The 15,543-nt window shown below is 40.6% G+C and overlaps 1 protein-coding gene across 1 annotated transcript in view; it reads right to left on the bottom strand.

Moving 5' to 3' along the window:
- CRISPLD1 (cysteine rich secretory protein LCCL domain containing 1) overlaps nt 1-15,543 on the bottom strand; it is a 78,822-nt gene that overhangs the window by 32,821 nt on the left and 30,458 nt on the right. The window contains exons 2-5 of the mRNA XM_019527820.1: nt 9,524-9,642; nt 9,254-9,386; nt 5,665-5,780; nt 3,354-3,454 (exon numbers count right to left, since the gene is read on the bottom strand). Coding sequence (XP_019383365.1) covers nt 3,354-3,454; nt 5,665-5,780; nt 9,254-9,386; nt 9,524-9,642 — 469 coding nt within the window. The remainder of the gene's footprint in view (nt 1-3,353; nt 3,455-5,664; nt 5,781-9,253; nt 9,387-9,523; nt 9,643-15,543) is intronic.

Genomic DNA, 15,543 nt, shown 5'->3' with positions numbered 1-15,543 from the left:
TCCCCCATGACTACCACATCCTTAGCTTTTGCTACCTCGGTGAGCTGACCCAAGAATTCCTGGTCAAGCTCCTCTGTTTGGGTAGGGGGTCTATAGTAGACTCCCACCAATAGGTCCCTTTCCCCTCTTCTGCCTTGAACCCTAACCCAAAGCACTTCAGAGTGCTTCTCCCCTGACTCTTTATTAATTAGCGAGGACGTGTATTCCTCCTTGATATAGAGTGCCACTCCTCCCCCTCTCTTTCCTATCCTGTACAGCCTATAGCCCTCAACATTCACCGCCCAATCATGCTTGGAGTCCCACCAAGTCTCCGTAATCCCCATTTAATTATGCTTATAATGGTTTGGTTTTATGAAACAGTTTTTCAGGATGGATGGACAAGAGAAAAGCTTGATCTAATGTTCACTGAAGTCGTGAGACTTTCCATTGATTCAATGCTGCATGTGTAGTTTACACACAATATTTGAAAGCTTAGCAACTTTAAAGCCAATTCTGCATTTAGATAAAAACTACCAACCTTTCAGAGTTTATTTTTTTCTGTCCTTTAGGCACAAGCTGGAGGGATTTGAGTAAAATGTCAATCAGCACTATCTAGGCTTTTTACTGTGGCTATAGGGAAAAGAACTAGAAGCAATGGCCTCAAACTGCAGCAGAGAAAATTTAGGTTGGAGATTAGAAGCAATTTCTAACTCTGATGGTGGTCAACCATTGGAACAGGCTACCTAGAGAAACTATTCAATCGCCGTCTCCAAAACTTTTCAAAAGCAGATTAAACAGACCTTGGCTGCAGTAGTTTAGTCAGGGATGCTCCTACCTTGAGCAAGAGGCTCAACTAGATGACCCTATGAGGTCCCTTCCAGCCCTACTTTCCTATGTTTGACCAGACTTAAAAAACCCCAAAAACAAACAAACAAAAACTTGTTACAAGTCTCACTGGACAGATCTACACATGCATTAATGCACAGTGGTTATTGCACATTTAATTTAGTACTTTTAAAATCAAGTACTAAATAAATGTGCAGTAACCAGAGTTACTGTGCAGTAGCACTGGTGAATGCGTTTTTGGTGATGCTACTGCTTAGTAGCCTGCACAGTAGCCTATTAGCATTGTTTGTGCTGTGATGCACTACTGCACAGTATTATTAGGCTACTGCACAGTTAGCATCTCATGTAGAAGTGCCCACTAAAACCCTAAATCTATAGTCACACATCTGAAATCAAAGCCTCTTCTAAGCACATAAATAGGGTTCCTAATTTTTAGAGATGTTCATTCCTGCACCTAAGACCCATGGGAAGCATTGTTTTCATAACACTATAAAGTTTGCAGAGCACTATGGGCAGACACATTTTTAAAGCCCCTATGTGGAGTATGACAAAGGCACACTCTCCACACAGGGGACAATAGAGGGATGCTCCATAGCTCCCTCTACCGCCAGAGGAGCTGGCCAGTGACCTGGACAGGCACACTGAAAGGTTGTGAGCCATTTAAAGTTCCAGGAGTAGGTGCCTGGAGCCTGGGATCTAGGTCACCCAGGATCCTGGAGCACCATTGCCCATTGGGGTTAAATCCCAGACTGCAGGCATGTTCTTTAAGCACCAAGCAAAAACAGTCCCAGATCATGGTCTGCAGATAGGCTAGAAGCTTTAAAGATCACCCCTGTATTCTATGCTGCAGATGCCCTAGGAAACTTAAGGAACCCACCTGCAGCCTGGGATCCCAAAGGTATTCAAGGAGGGTGGAAGGGGATAGGGAGTGGAGAGAATCAATCCCTGAGGGAATAGCTTCCTCCCATGCTGATTAGTTGGTCACCCAGTTCTGTGAGGAATGATGAACTCTCGCTTTGCACAGCCCCATTTCACTCACAGGAGTGAGGCAGGAGAAGGGAAAGCATAACCCCTACAGGGTGCTGCAGGGCCAAGGTGGGGGACTGAAGGAAGCAGTGCACCTTGGGATGCTGGGATGGTACATGTGTAACATGCCACATGTTCAAATTTAAGCACAATATAAACGAACTACAAAGATGTTCCACATTTAAGGAGTTAACATCTTTGAAGCTGGTTCATCATTTTTTATAGATGGCTCCCCATTTTATTATATGATAAATTAGTTGAACATATGGCATATTTCAATTATCGCACAATTATTACATTAATCATGTGATAAATGTAAAGCCCGCTAGGGGCCTAAATTCCTTATTTAGCTACGTAGATTAAGGTACAACCTAGGAACATTCTAAAAAAGTGATATACAGTGCGTTTATGTTTCAAAAGTATTAACAGAAATGATTGCCTAAATCAGCTGTATTAAAAAAATGTTGTCATAATATGCTACATTCTAATATTATAAAATCTCACTAATACAATTTTGAAAACTGAAAATTACAAAAGGTACTAATGAATATGGACCTACATAATTTGTGTTTTCATGGATTTTGCGGAAACCACAAAATCCAAGATTGTCCATAAAATCCGCAAAATCAACAAAAATAAATAAAGAAAATTCTGGCTCCCCAGGGGAAGCCAGCAGTTCTTGCTGCCAGAGGGGAAGGTGCCCACTGGCAGAGCAGCACAAAGGGCAGCAGACAAGATGGTGGCTGTCCACTCATCCCACTGCCAGGACCTCTCCATCAATTAGCGCCAAGGGGTGGGGTGGCATGAAGGGAAGCCAGCAGTCAAGATGGCGGTTGCCTCCTTGTTGCTCCCCTCCCCCACAGACTCTCCACAATCAGCGCTGAGGGACAGAGCTGCTGCGAAATGCCTGCAAAATTGCTCTGCATGCTGTGAGCAGGCCATGAGAAACTTGGCCGCAATTTAAGTAGGTTCCTAATAATGAAGCATGCTGGTATTTCACTGGAACGAATAAGTTATTTGTGCTGCCGGCATCCTGCATTTCTTTATAGAATCTCCTTGGCTTATTTTGCTGAGATAGTGAGATTTTTAAACAGAGTGCCACTCTTCTTAGCTTTTGGTCCCAAATGGACTTATGTACTCAGCAGCTCAGACCAGTGGCAGTTCTGGGCATGTAGAGAAACACAGTTCTATGGAGCAAGGTAACTTTCAGGTTAAAAAAAAAAGAGAGGTGGTGGGGAGGGAGAGGGAAGAGGCAGCTTGCAATTAAAGCCTCTCTGGAATTAGAGAGCTACTGAGATGGTTTTCTGAATCACAGTTTGGGACTTAGGCCATTAAGGACCACACATATTTTGTCTTGGGCAACTTTTACATTATTAGAGGAAATCATAATAGAGTACACATCACTATCTTACAGCAAAATAAATAATTAATGAAAAAGGATTATATTTTGCTAGCCATCCACACAACACAATCACAGCTCCTTTTCTTGAAATGATACATACCTCTGTAGCAAAGATTTTCTCTGCAGCCTCCTCCAAAACTAGGTGGACATGCAGAACAGGGGTGGCCATGCTTATAAGGAGCATGACCCCACCAGTTGCCCCTTAAAAAATAGTCATTTTAATTAGTAAAATATGCCTAAATAAATAAATATACATCATTAATAGTAACTATCAATTCAACAGAAACACAGAGACATCAAGCAAGATGAAGCCTGACTTGGTAGCCTAGTGGTTAAAACACTGGACTGTAAGTGGACAGACAAGTTCCTGATGCCAGGATTAGTTTTGTTTTTTATCCAGTGACTACCTAATGTAAAACACATAACAGTCTTGGGAGCAGTGACTGGAACTCAAAATTCTCCTCTACCAAGGCAGTGCCTTAACCACTAAGTTACAGAGTCACATTCCATCTTGACTGTTCTCCTTCTGGATCCATGACTCGCATTCTTGGTGCATCAGAAGTCCAGCTTCAACAGAAGGGAGTTACCCACCCAATTTATTCTATCATGATTAGGAATTGGGACATGTTGGTTTGGATTCCTTCAGGCTAATGTGGGTCTGTAACCTAGGCCTTCCACTTCCTGCACAAGTGGCATAGACTTCACGCTCAGCAAGTCTGCAGATAACACCAAGCTGGACGGAGTAGTAGGCACGCTAGAGGGTAGGGCTAGGATTCAGAGTGACCTAGACAAATTGGAGTATTGGGCCAAAAGGAATCACTTTACGTTCAAGAAGGATGAGTGCAAAGTCATTCACTTAGGATGGAACAATCTCATGCACCAGTACAGGCAGGGGGCTGACTGGTTGGGCAGCAGCTCTGCAGAAAAGGACCTGGACGTTACAGTGGACAATAACCTGAATGAGCTAGCAGTGTGCCCTTGTTGCCTAGAAGGCCAATGGCATACATGCATTGGTAGGTGTGTTGCCAGTAGGTCAAGGGAAGTCCCTCTATTCAGTGCTGGTGAGGCCACATGTGGAGTACTGTGTACAGTTTTGGGCCCCCACTACAGAAAGGATGTGGAGACTTTGGAGAGAGTCCAGCAGAAGGCAACACAAATCATGAGGGAGCTGGTGCACATGACTTATGGGGAACAACTGAAGGAACAGGGTTTATTTAGTCTTGAGAAGATGAGACTAAGAGGGGATTTAATAGCAGCCTTCAACTACCTGAAGAGGAGGTTCGAAAGAAGATGGAGCTAGACTGTTCTTAGTGGTGGCAGATGACAGAACAAGGAGCAAAGGAGTGAAGTTGCGGCAAGGGAAGTTTAGGTTAGATATTAGGAATAATTTTCTCAGTAGGAGAATAGTAAAGCACCCAGAGAGGCCGTGAAATATCCATCCTTGGAGTTTTCAAGACCCAGCTAGACAGAACTTTAGCTGGGACGATTTAGTTGGTGATGGTTCTGCTTTGAGTAGGGGGCTGAACTAGATGACCTCCTGAGGTGCCTTCCAACCCTAACTTTCTTTGATTCTGTGATTGTAAGTGCTCTAGCCACTAGCTATTAAGCAAAAATTAAGCATCACCATTTTTAATTGAACTGAATGCTGATAGTGTAAGACAGGCCCATGTGCTCACAGTATACCTTACTAACTGGCCTCTCAGAGACTTAAGTAGAGTTAGATATTCCCACCCCTCCAGCAGAAGTGTTTAGGCAAGTGTTAGGTGCCCAGTTGATCAAACTGAATCACTTCTGTGTATGCACAGATGCCCAAGTAAAAGCACTTAAGTAACTCTGAAGTCCAAGGTGGAGGCATCAAATAGTTTAGAAATCAGTTATAAGTTGTGTCTGCAGCAACAAGGTCAATCTATATTAGGTTTTGGAACTTAGGCACGTAAATTCCATTAAATCCCATACAGGTGCCTATGGAACAAGCTTGACTATCACCCTAAATTACCTTATCATAAAACAACAGGAATCCTGCTGTCTTAAGTGGAATAGCTTGCCAGCCACCTGAGGACAATATGTGACCCTAAACATGGTATGCTTTCTAAATGGTAATAATGTTACATAGCCTCTAAAATAAGAATGGAGAGGTACATTAACTTTCCAGACAAAATGATAAATACCATCATATGACAATAGAGATCTCTGACCCTGGAGCACTAGAAAAGAGTTAATTTGGACAGTTAAAGCTCCAGAAATCAGAACAGTCTTGATTTAGCCAAGGCAGCACTGGAAACAATGCTTCATTTTGTAATAGCACAGAAATAGAAAATTTAGAGTTACTTTCTTTTGGGTAATCTCCTGGATTATAAATAGCTTTTCCCTTTCAATATAATTTAGAGTTTCCTCATAATACGTATACTTACTTAGGAGAATAATTGCACACTAGGTAGACTGCTTTCGGCCAAATCTGTCCCCAGATGTTCATGTTATGGCACAAATTAATAGCACAACCTATTCTGTTGCTTGTGGCCCATACCACCTACATGACAGGAAAGAGGCATGTAAAAATCAAATGCTAATCAAAAATGAACCAAATAATCTATGAAATACTGAACTATAAGTGTATGCCTACAACTGTACTTTGAGATGAAGACTTCCCCTTAGCAACTCCCAGTCACATGAGTCACCCACCTCTGTCCACATTACTTAGCTCAGGCATCACACAGAAAACACAGAAGAGATACATCTACACATGCAATCAGTGTGACTGAATATACTCTGGCTCAATTTAAACCAGAGTAAGCTAATCCCAGTGGCACTGTGTGGACAAAAGGAGATGCATATGTGCACAGCACTTCAAAGTGGGCTAAATGCTTTTTCACCTCTTTAATGGTGTCAGTGTTTGCATGCATCACGGGTGCATTGCGCATTAATACCAGCCACCATAGGAAATTCGGTGGCATAATGCACCTTAAATGACTTGGGGTGCAGCAAACTAAAACTCCTTAGAGGAGTTTTAGTTTATGGCCCCTACAGCCACAGAGTGAAGCACTGGGCTCCGTGCAGCTCCGTGACTGCAGCAGCCCACCAGCAGCTCACCTTCTCCTCCCCGTAAGAGAGGCAGATAAATCAGTGAGGTATGTGCATGACACAGGGATTTAATCAGCCCTAAATTGAAGCCATGATTTTCAAAATCCACCTCTTCAGTTTAGGGCCCCTGTTTCGTCTACAGACATGCAATATCACCATCTACACATGTGTTTAAGCACAGTATTTTACTGCAATGTAGGATAGCACCTGTGTCTGATGGGACTATCCTATGCCACAGTAAATTAATCTACTGTGCACTAATTGCAACACACATGTACAGGGTGACACTTTACTATGCATTAAATTAATTTAATGGTTAAGAGTGAGCTAAAGGAGCAAGCCTGGGAGTGGTCCTACATAGCAGGACAGACACATTATGCAAAAGTATTAATTTTTCGTCCTTATATTCATACACACGCAAGTAATGGACAGAGAGAATATTCATGCATAGACCACAACTATTATTTTTTTTTATATATTTAGTACTGAAGCTTATGAAGACTGGATAATTTCTGTCATTTTTCTGCATAGTATTCATCTGTCCTGTTTCAATGACATCACCAGAGCTACACAGATTTACTACAGCTAATAAATTATTAAGTTATATTTCTTGTTAGAAGGACAAGTTTTATATTGATACAACGTTTATGGTTGTTATTTTAGGTAAGTGGTATATGCGTTTGATTACAGAACAAATGTTTACAAAGATGCAAAGATGCAAGAGTCTCCTTTTGAAGAACAGTTTTTTTAAAAAGAAAAGAATTGGGGAACTGTGAGAAGTTGGGCTGTTGTATACAAACAAAATCTAAGGACCAAGAGAAATGTGGAATTAATTAGATAAATAGATTAGATGGATGACAGCCAGTAATTAATAGAAGGAAATGAGATGAGTAATTGAACTGTTAACAGGGCTTCGTGAACTGAAAAGATTCAAATCTGCTACAGATCACAGATTTTAACAATTATGCTTTTCATGTTATTAAAGTTCACTCAGCTATTAAAAAAACTCATTACAGAGGTCTTGAAACAACTTGAAAGACTAAGACTGAGTTTTTCAAAGTCTAAGCAGTTAGGTACCCAACACCCTTTTAATTAGTGGAAGTTGTATTTTTAATTCCCTTAAGCCTTTTGAACATCCAAAACTAAAGGCTTGGATAGATGCTGTGCAAAAATACCTATGCATGAAGAGCATTAACACAGTGGGAATCCTGCATGTAATGAAGATGAATAAATTACACGAGTTTTAATCAAAATGCAGAAATGAAGACTTCAGTGGTCAATGTATTTTAACATTAAAGATGGACATACATATATTGTTACTTGTAGTAAAAATAATGTCTTCTGAAACAGTATCCCATAATGACAAACTGAAGTTAAAAATATTCTGAATGCTTCTGGACATCTGTCTAAAGTTGTGAGTGCACGTTAGTCAAAACTGTAGGGAGTGGTTAACAGGTAGATATATAGTTGGTTGTATTAAAAATATCAAGACTGAGCATGGTGGACTTTTTGAAGTAACAGGGCTGACACAAATTTTTGTGCTTTTAATCAGATGACATATGAATTCCTGGATCAAGACTTGATTGAAACATGTTCAATATTCTAGGAAAATTGAAAAAAAGTAGATTCAGGGAACTAAAAAACATTTTAAAGGAGAAGAATTCTTTGGAACATTGTACAAACTGAGTAAATATACTTTTAACAACTTTGTATTTTCTTGTTTGGTTATTTTTGTGACTCTGGAAGCATCTACATGAGATGCTACTGCACAGTTGTTACTGTGCATTTATTTAGTACTTGTATTAGCAAACACTAAATAAATGCACAGTAACTGCAGTGCACTAGTAAATGCCTTTTAAGTTATCCTACTGCATAGTAACCTAATAATACTGTGCAGCTGTGACACGCTGTCCCTGCTGTGACACGCTACTGCACAGCATTTTTTAGCTACTGTGTAGTCAGAATCTCGTGTAGGCACACCCACTGTGCTGTAAAAATCCTTGCATTTAAGTTTCTAGAGCATAACACCATTATACTTAGTCTCCATGTTAAATAAGTTTATTTGATATGTGGCAAAACTGGGTTGCAGTTGAAGTTATCTATCAGTTTTAAGGCAAGTAGATAGCAAATGAAAGAGTTTATTCTCCTCTGTCCACCTCATCTTTAGGATGCTGACAGGGTCAACACAAAGTACAGAAGGTCCTATGCCATTTCAAAATGTCATTGCTATTATAAAAGAGTCATAATTTGTTCCCTATATGGTGGCTGTCCCTGATTAGTCATAAGACAAAGCATTCTTCTACTCATTATACATTCTTATTGCATATTTCCTTTTAGTGGCTGTGTCAACACGAGATGCTGACTATGCAGTTGTTACTGCACAGTCATTTAGTATTTTTATACACTAAATGACTGCACAGTAGCATCCCCAAAGGTCTTTTTGGTGATGCTGAATGCTGCGCAGTAGCTCATTACTACTGTGTAGTAGCACATTGCTACTGCACAGTAGCACTGTGTCATACAACTCTACTTCGCAGTAGTAAGAATCTACTGCGCAGTCAGTGTCTTGGTTAGATGCAGTCACTGAGTGCAGAATATGCCATTTGCAGAGTGTACTGAATGGCAGTATTTTGCACTCATTCTGCCTGATTATTGGGCTTTCTGGGGAATCCCTGCCTGGGTTGAGGTAATAGAATTCATATCCATTCTAGATGTGTAAGAATTCCACAGAAATGCAGCACAATCCCATTCTAAGCCATGTGTAGACTTAAACCAGATGAGGCATATAAACAAATTCCAGTAGCTACAAACCACCAACAGAGGGACATATTTACTTTTAAAATCAATATGATTTTCTACACCTTGGAGGCATACAATTTTCTTGATAGTAAAATAAATAAATAAATAAATCCCAAAACATACCTGTGTATAATGAGTACAAACAGGACCAGAACATCTAAAAGGACAATATGGGTTGCATTCGTGAGGATAAGGGTAGGTAAAGTCTCTCACTTCATCATACCATGCTTGGACATGAAATGTCGGAGGCCTATACCTATAAAACCAAAAGCAATTCTTCAAATCATTGCACAACAAACGTAAAAAGTTATACACTATTGTCTCACTTGAGCTTTACATAGCAAACAAAGTTAAAAAAATTGTTTGTGATACATTTATGGTATCTTGAACTACCTTCCCCAGTGTGCCCCCAAATTCTGTCCAATTGATGGAAGAAGGCTTGCAGGTCCATGTTCCCACAGACAAGTTTCCGCCCAGGATTCTGCAGATCTCTCAAGCTCTACATCCCAAGTCTAAGGAAATAAAAGAAATGCTTCTTAGGAATTTCCTGGATATTCTGTGCATTTCATAAATCTCACCAAAGCTATTTATTCTTTAAGTTTCCTGTTCCTCCCCATTCCCTCAATTAAGAGGACTCCTTTAATATGGTGATGTCCCATTTGGGTTTTTTAAGAAAAGCATCTTTATACAACTGCATAAAAATGGAAATATTTTTATAACATTATTTTTTCCTCTGGAACATTCCTCTGGAAGCAAAATACATCAACATTGTGGAATATCTGAAAGATAAACTATTAAAGTGACAGCCTTAGTTCAGCTTTCTAGGCTAAATGTGATACCTTTTTATTTTGTGAGATTTCATTTTTAACAATAGGCAAATAACTTTAGCCCAAAGTATTATCCTGTCCTCTTTCAACATAAAACTTCAGTTCCCTAAACCAAGTTTATCAGAAATTAAAATGATATTTCATCTTTTTTCATAATTAGTTTATGTTAAAATTACATACAGTGAAACAAAGTATTTATGGAACACAGCACGCTTTCAACATCTAAATAAATGCCTGTGTCTGGGAGTACAGTTAGGCTGGTAAAATACGATATATTCAGCATGTGAAACAAAACGCTGCATATCAGTAAGGCAAGAGATTTCTGTAAATTCTAACACAAGTAAAACAAACTGACAAAGCCAACTTATATATTACTTTTTGTCTGTTTATCATAATATCCTTTAGAAGTATTTGTATGAACTGGCTTGTAAATGAAATAGAAATGCAAGTCATCTTTTCTGAAATGTATATATCATTAGTAAAGACGTGTTTCTCTGTACAGTGGTAGACCAGGCAAAATACCAGTTTTAGAAGAGAATTTGCTCAAACTGGAAGAGAAAATTTCCCTTTTTAGGTCAAGGATTCTTACTGCTGCCTGACTTCTCATGTATCCTAGCTGAAAATTAGAGAAGTGGCTTCCAGGTAGCTAAAAGGTTGCCTTGACTGGCTGAAATGGAGGTTCTTCATGTCAAGAAACTGCAACATTTCCAGGAAGCAAAGAAGTTCACTGATGGAAGACAAAATAATTCTGTTGTATGTTTAGTTTACCAGTTTCTTGAGAAAGAGCATGAGCTATCAAAATAAAAAAGAAATCAATTTTTCCTTATTCTATTTCCCCCACAGAAGCTGGAGCTGCCATATAAAAATCTTTTGCATAGTTAAAAATGGAAAGCTCTAAACAAGAGATGAACACAGAAATGTCACAGTGAAATAACATGTGCCATATCATGTTGTAGTGATTCTCAACCAGGGTGCCAGGGCTATGGAGATTCTTTGAAGGTGACACCAGGTGTGAGGAAATAAGCAGACAAGCATGAGCTCAGGCTTGTTCCTGCCTATCCATTCTCCTGTCTCCACTGCCTAGCCACTCTGCAAGGAAATAAGCACTGTTATATATAAAATTAGTTTTTGAAACTGTATGCCACTCATTTCATAAAAGTTATGGAGGGGTGCCTCAAGTCCAGTGCAGGGTGCCATGACTCCAAAAAGATTGAGAACAACTGACATATTGTCACATAATGGTACAAATCTAATATACTATGTCTCCAATCTCAATGAAAATTATATGTTTTTCTATTCTCCAAATCATGTTTCTCAAAATGAAAATTTATTTTCAAGAAATCTATGAAGTGGTGACTTGACTCGTCTTGGACCATTTTTCTTATCAATGTATCCATAAGACATTTTAAAAATAACTCTGGATTCCCAAACTCTAATATTTATTATAACTAAATACAGGATATTAATGATGAAGGGGACTTTTTAAGTAAATTAGGTGTGGACTGCCATGAACAACTGGTGCCTCCCACAACCGGGGGGGAGGCACCATGGCAGTGAGTGGGGACCGCTCACAGCTGCTGCCCAGAGTGTCAGCAGCAGGGGAGAGAGGCAGCAGCAAGTGACAAGCAGGGGCCACCCACAGACACCACCAGCCATGCTGATGGTGGTGGGGGGGAACGGGTGCCAGCAGCAACCACCCTCAGAAGCTGGTGGTGGCCAATCTCGGGGAGGGGGCAAACTCTCCCTATGCTTCTTCTATGTGGACTACAAAGCCTGCTGCAGTCAATGGTAGCTTTTCTATAGACCTGCTGGGCTCTGTCAGAGATCTGTTGTTCAGTCTTTTGCCACCAAAGGACAGGTAGTACATGCACTTGGCACAATTGAGATTTAAATGTCATAAGCAATTAAGATTCCTCACTTTCCATGAGAAAATATTCTAATAAATGTCAGTCAGGAAATTTTGAAAGATGTTCTAAATTAGTCTTCTTCTTACTCTACCATTTCTAGTTAGAGTTAAATGTATTACAAGATTTTAATTTTTCTCCTTACTAAATGAACATATTTTCTTTTCCTCCTTATCATATCAGTCCTCGAAAAACATATAACTATCATATTTCCATTAGACATATCTAGCTCTTTTGCTTTATAAAAATCAACACTGGTACATTTCCTACACTTAAATGGAGTCATGACATAGTTATATGCAAAAATAACATTACTGAATTGTTCCACTGCTATGTGACCTGGAAAAAAGCAACAATGTTGAATTTTGCTCAATTTTTTCAATATTTAGATTTAGTTCAGTGAACTTGAAAATGGCTGGTTCAAGCTGCTTTGTATATATTCGGAATCCTTTGCCAACTTCAATTTAAATCCAACTTATATTCTAAACAATTACCCATATGAATGGTTTTATTAAATGGACCTTTATATTTTTATTAAATGGAGTTGTGCTTTGCACTAATGCAAAATCAACAGTATAATTTTCCTTTGCATGCATGTCTTGAACAGTCTGTATTTAAATTAAACTAACCTATATTTTGTTCTTTAAAGACACTCAGAATCATATTAAGCTTTCTGTCCAAACACCCGTTAATGTCTTCCCACTGCAAGGTATTTTTGCCATTTTGTTTTTAGAAATGCAAATACTTTATGCAGCTATTCCAAAATTAAATTGCGGGTTTTTGCAAAAAACAATCTACTTAGTCTGTTAAAAAAAATTTTTTTTTCAAAAATTGTTTGCAAAAAAAGAGCAAAAATGTCCTGTGCTAATGATGAACATGCCAACCAAGGCTCTGCAATGATAGACTTTGATTAAAAACATCATTTATTGTCACCAGCCATGACACATGAACATCAAGATTCCAGGATACTGTTGAGATTGGATGGCATCTTCAAAAAACCTTCTAAAGTGTTGCCATTTTTCAAATACTTTCTGGCTAGGAGGCACGGAATACTATTCTCTGCTCTGTTTTGTCCACATTACCAAATATCCTCTCTACTCCACCCTACTTACCCAGTCAAAGATAGGAATGCATACTTTCTTTCAGTATTTGCATTACAACCTCAGCTTCAACTGAAAAACATTTTGTATGGTTAAGTAGAGTAGGTGCAAAGAAACCTCTTGCACTCCCTGATCTTGGAGGGCCCTTCAATCTAGGTAATTTTCACTCAAAGAACAAAGTACACAAAGCAACCATCCTTGACTTCCAATATGACAAGGACTGTGTCACCCTTGCACACACTCAAGAAAACCTCCAGATCTTTTCAGAGAAAACTACCAGATTTTGGGCCTCTCTCTCAATATCGAGAACTACAGTGCTCTATCAGCCTGCCCTGGCCCATGATTGTGATCCACTCCCCAAATTACCATTGAGGGAAAGATCCTGGAAGTAGTTGAGCACTTACCTATTTCAATAGCCACCTCTTTCAGAATGAACATTGATGAGGAGATCCAGTACAGGATCTGGTGTGCAAGTGTCTCTTTTGGGAAATTGCTTTGGTATGTCTTTATTAATTGTGATCTCCAAAAAGATACCAAGTTCCATGTCTACAATGCAGTCATTATCCCCACCCTCCTGTACAAATATGAAACATGGATGACCTATCATTGTCATCTCAAGAGCCTGGAGAGGTATCACTGTTGCCTCCATCTTCCTTGCATCAAACGGGAAGATTGCAACACAAATGCCATCATCCTTGCTGAAGCCAATGCTATCAGCTTTGAGTCAGTGATCCTCAAGCACCAACTTCACTAGACTGGACATTAGCTGGACTGGACTGAGTGTACATATGCCTGAGTCTCAATTCCCAAAACAAGTGCTAGGCTCCCAGCTTACTAACAGCCTAAGATCTTGCGGTGGCCAGAAAAAATGCTACAAAGGCACATTGAAGGCACACCTCCTGAAAATGAATGCCAACATCAAGAGCTGAGAGACAACTGGCTCCCACAACTGACAACTGAATCCAGTGGCACCACACCCTCAACCAAACAGCCCATTTTGAGGTAAAGCGACTTGCCCTTGAAGCAGAAAAAGGACAGAAAGGAAAAGGAGAGGAATCTCATCCTGCAGCCTACTCACCCCTGCAAAAATACCCATGACTTCTGTGGATGGATCTGTGACTCTTAGGATTGACTCTTACATCACTTCAGAACCAACAAGTGAGCTTTGGTAGAGATCATCCTTCAGTAAAGGAATTGCCGATGAATTGATCTGATTTACCTAAAACCAGCTGAAAACAGCTCCAAGGAAACATTCCAACAGCTGTGGATTGCTAAAATGCAGGGATACCTCACACATACCATGCAATCATGCTCTGCTCCCCAGCACTTAGGACAAGGCATTGCGGTAGCTTTACACCATCACACATTCCCCTCACATATGTGAGATACTCTGGACTTTGGATTTGAAGAGATAAAGATGGCTCTACCCTGGAACAGCAGATTAAAACAGACAAAATCTAACCCAAGATTGAGGCCATGTCTTTATAAAGGGCCACATTCTGACACCCATCGCCAACTCAATGATTTGTGTTTTTGGCATGGAAGCCATGGCCTTGATGCAAAATGTCTGGATTCTATTTTCATATAAAATCCTAAAAACACTCACAGGAACTCTTCAGGAAAACAATCACCCATCTGTTCCGTATCAGAGCAACTCCAGAACCAGTAAAACAGATTGGAGTTCTGAAGTTATCAAGTGGAAAACCAGGGATCAGCACATTTATTAGGTGACAGAGAGGAAGAGGAGCTTAGATTGGGAGTTGAAAGTTGTAGTCAGAAAATTAAACAGATAGCCAGCATTAGCAGGTATCTTACTCTGCAACAAAATTAATGAGCTTAGAGTGGTTTCTAACTCAGTGTATAAATGAGCATACCTTACCAAAATCACTCCATTTGAATGTCCAATTTTCTATTCTGTCTAGAATGCCTGAAGCTCAGGGAGGATCTTCAGATGAGCTTTACTTTCTATGCTGTGGTTATGCCCACAGTTAGCATTGGTGAGGACTACTTATGTTGGGGAGCGGGAGCTGAGGGAGCAGGGCACACGTGTGCCACACACACAAGTGTACCCCCTTACCTCGGCAGCAGAGGCAGCAACTGTGGAGGAGACAGCGGCAGGGGCAGCAACAGCTGATTCCCCCTAAGGTAAGTGGGGCAGAGGGTACAGCACAGCTGAGGCGGATTTGGAGGGGAAGCTCTTCGGAGCCCTCTTAGCTCGCCCAACAGCGAGCCGCGCTCCCGAGCCGTGCGTGGGCAGGCAGGCAGGCAGACAAGCGGCGGGGATCTAGCAGAGGCCTTTCCCCTAAGCAGGAGGCCAGTTCCGGCTAGTCCCTTGGGATGGTATTGCCTGCCACCCTGGGATCCCAGTGGAAGGGACAGTATGGGGCGGGGCCACCGGCACGCACTTCCGGTCTAGCCAGAAGGCCTGATTGGCTGAAGGGTCAACTGCCAGAATTTCAAACTGCGGGCTTTAAAAAGCCCGCAGTTTGAAATTCCCCCGGCAGTTGGGGAGCAGGGGCTGAGGGAGCAGGGCGCACGTGTGCCACACACACACGTGTACCCCCTTACCTCGGCAGCGGAGG

Source organism: Gavialis gangeticus, unplaced genomic scaffold (assembly GCF_001723915.1).
Source record: "Gavialis gangeticus isolate Ggan-Ray unplaced genomic scaffold, GavGan_comp1, whole genome shotgun sequence".
Lineage (NCBI taxonomy): Eukaryota > Metazoa > Chordata > Crocodylia > Gavialidae > Gavialis > Gavialis gangeticus.
Note: the sequence above shows the minus strand (reverse complement) of the source record. Positions and strands in the feature narration are given on the sequence as shown.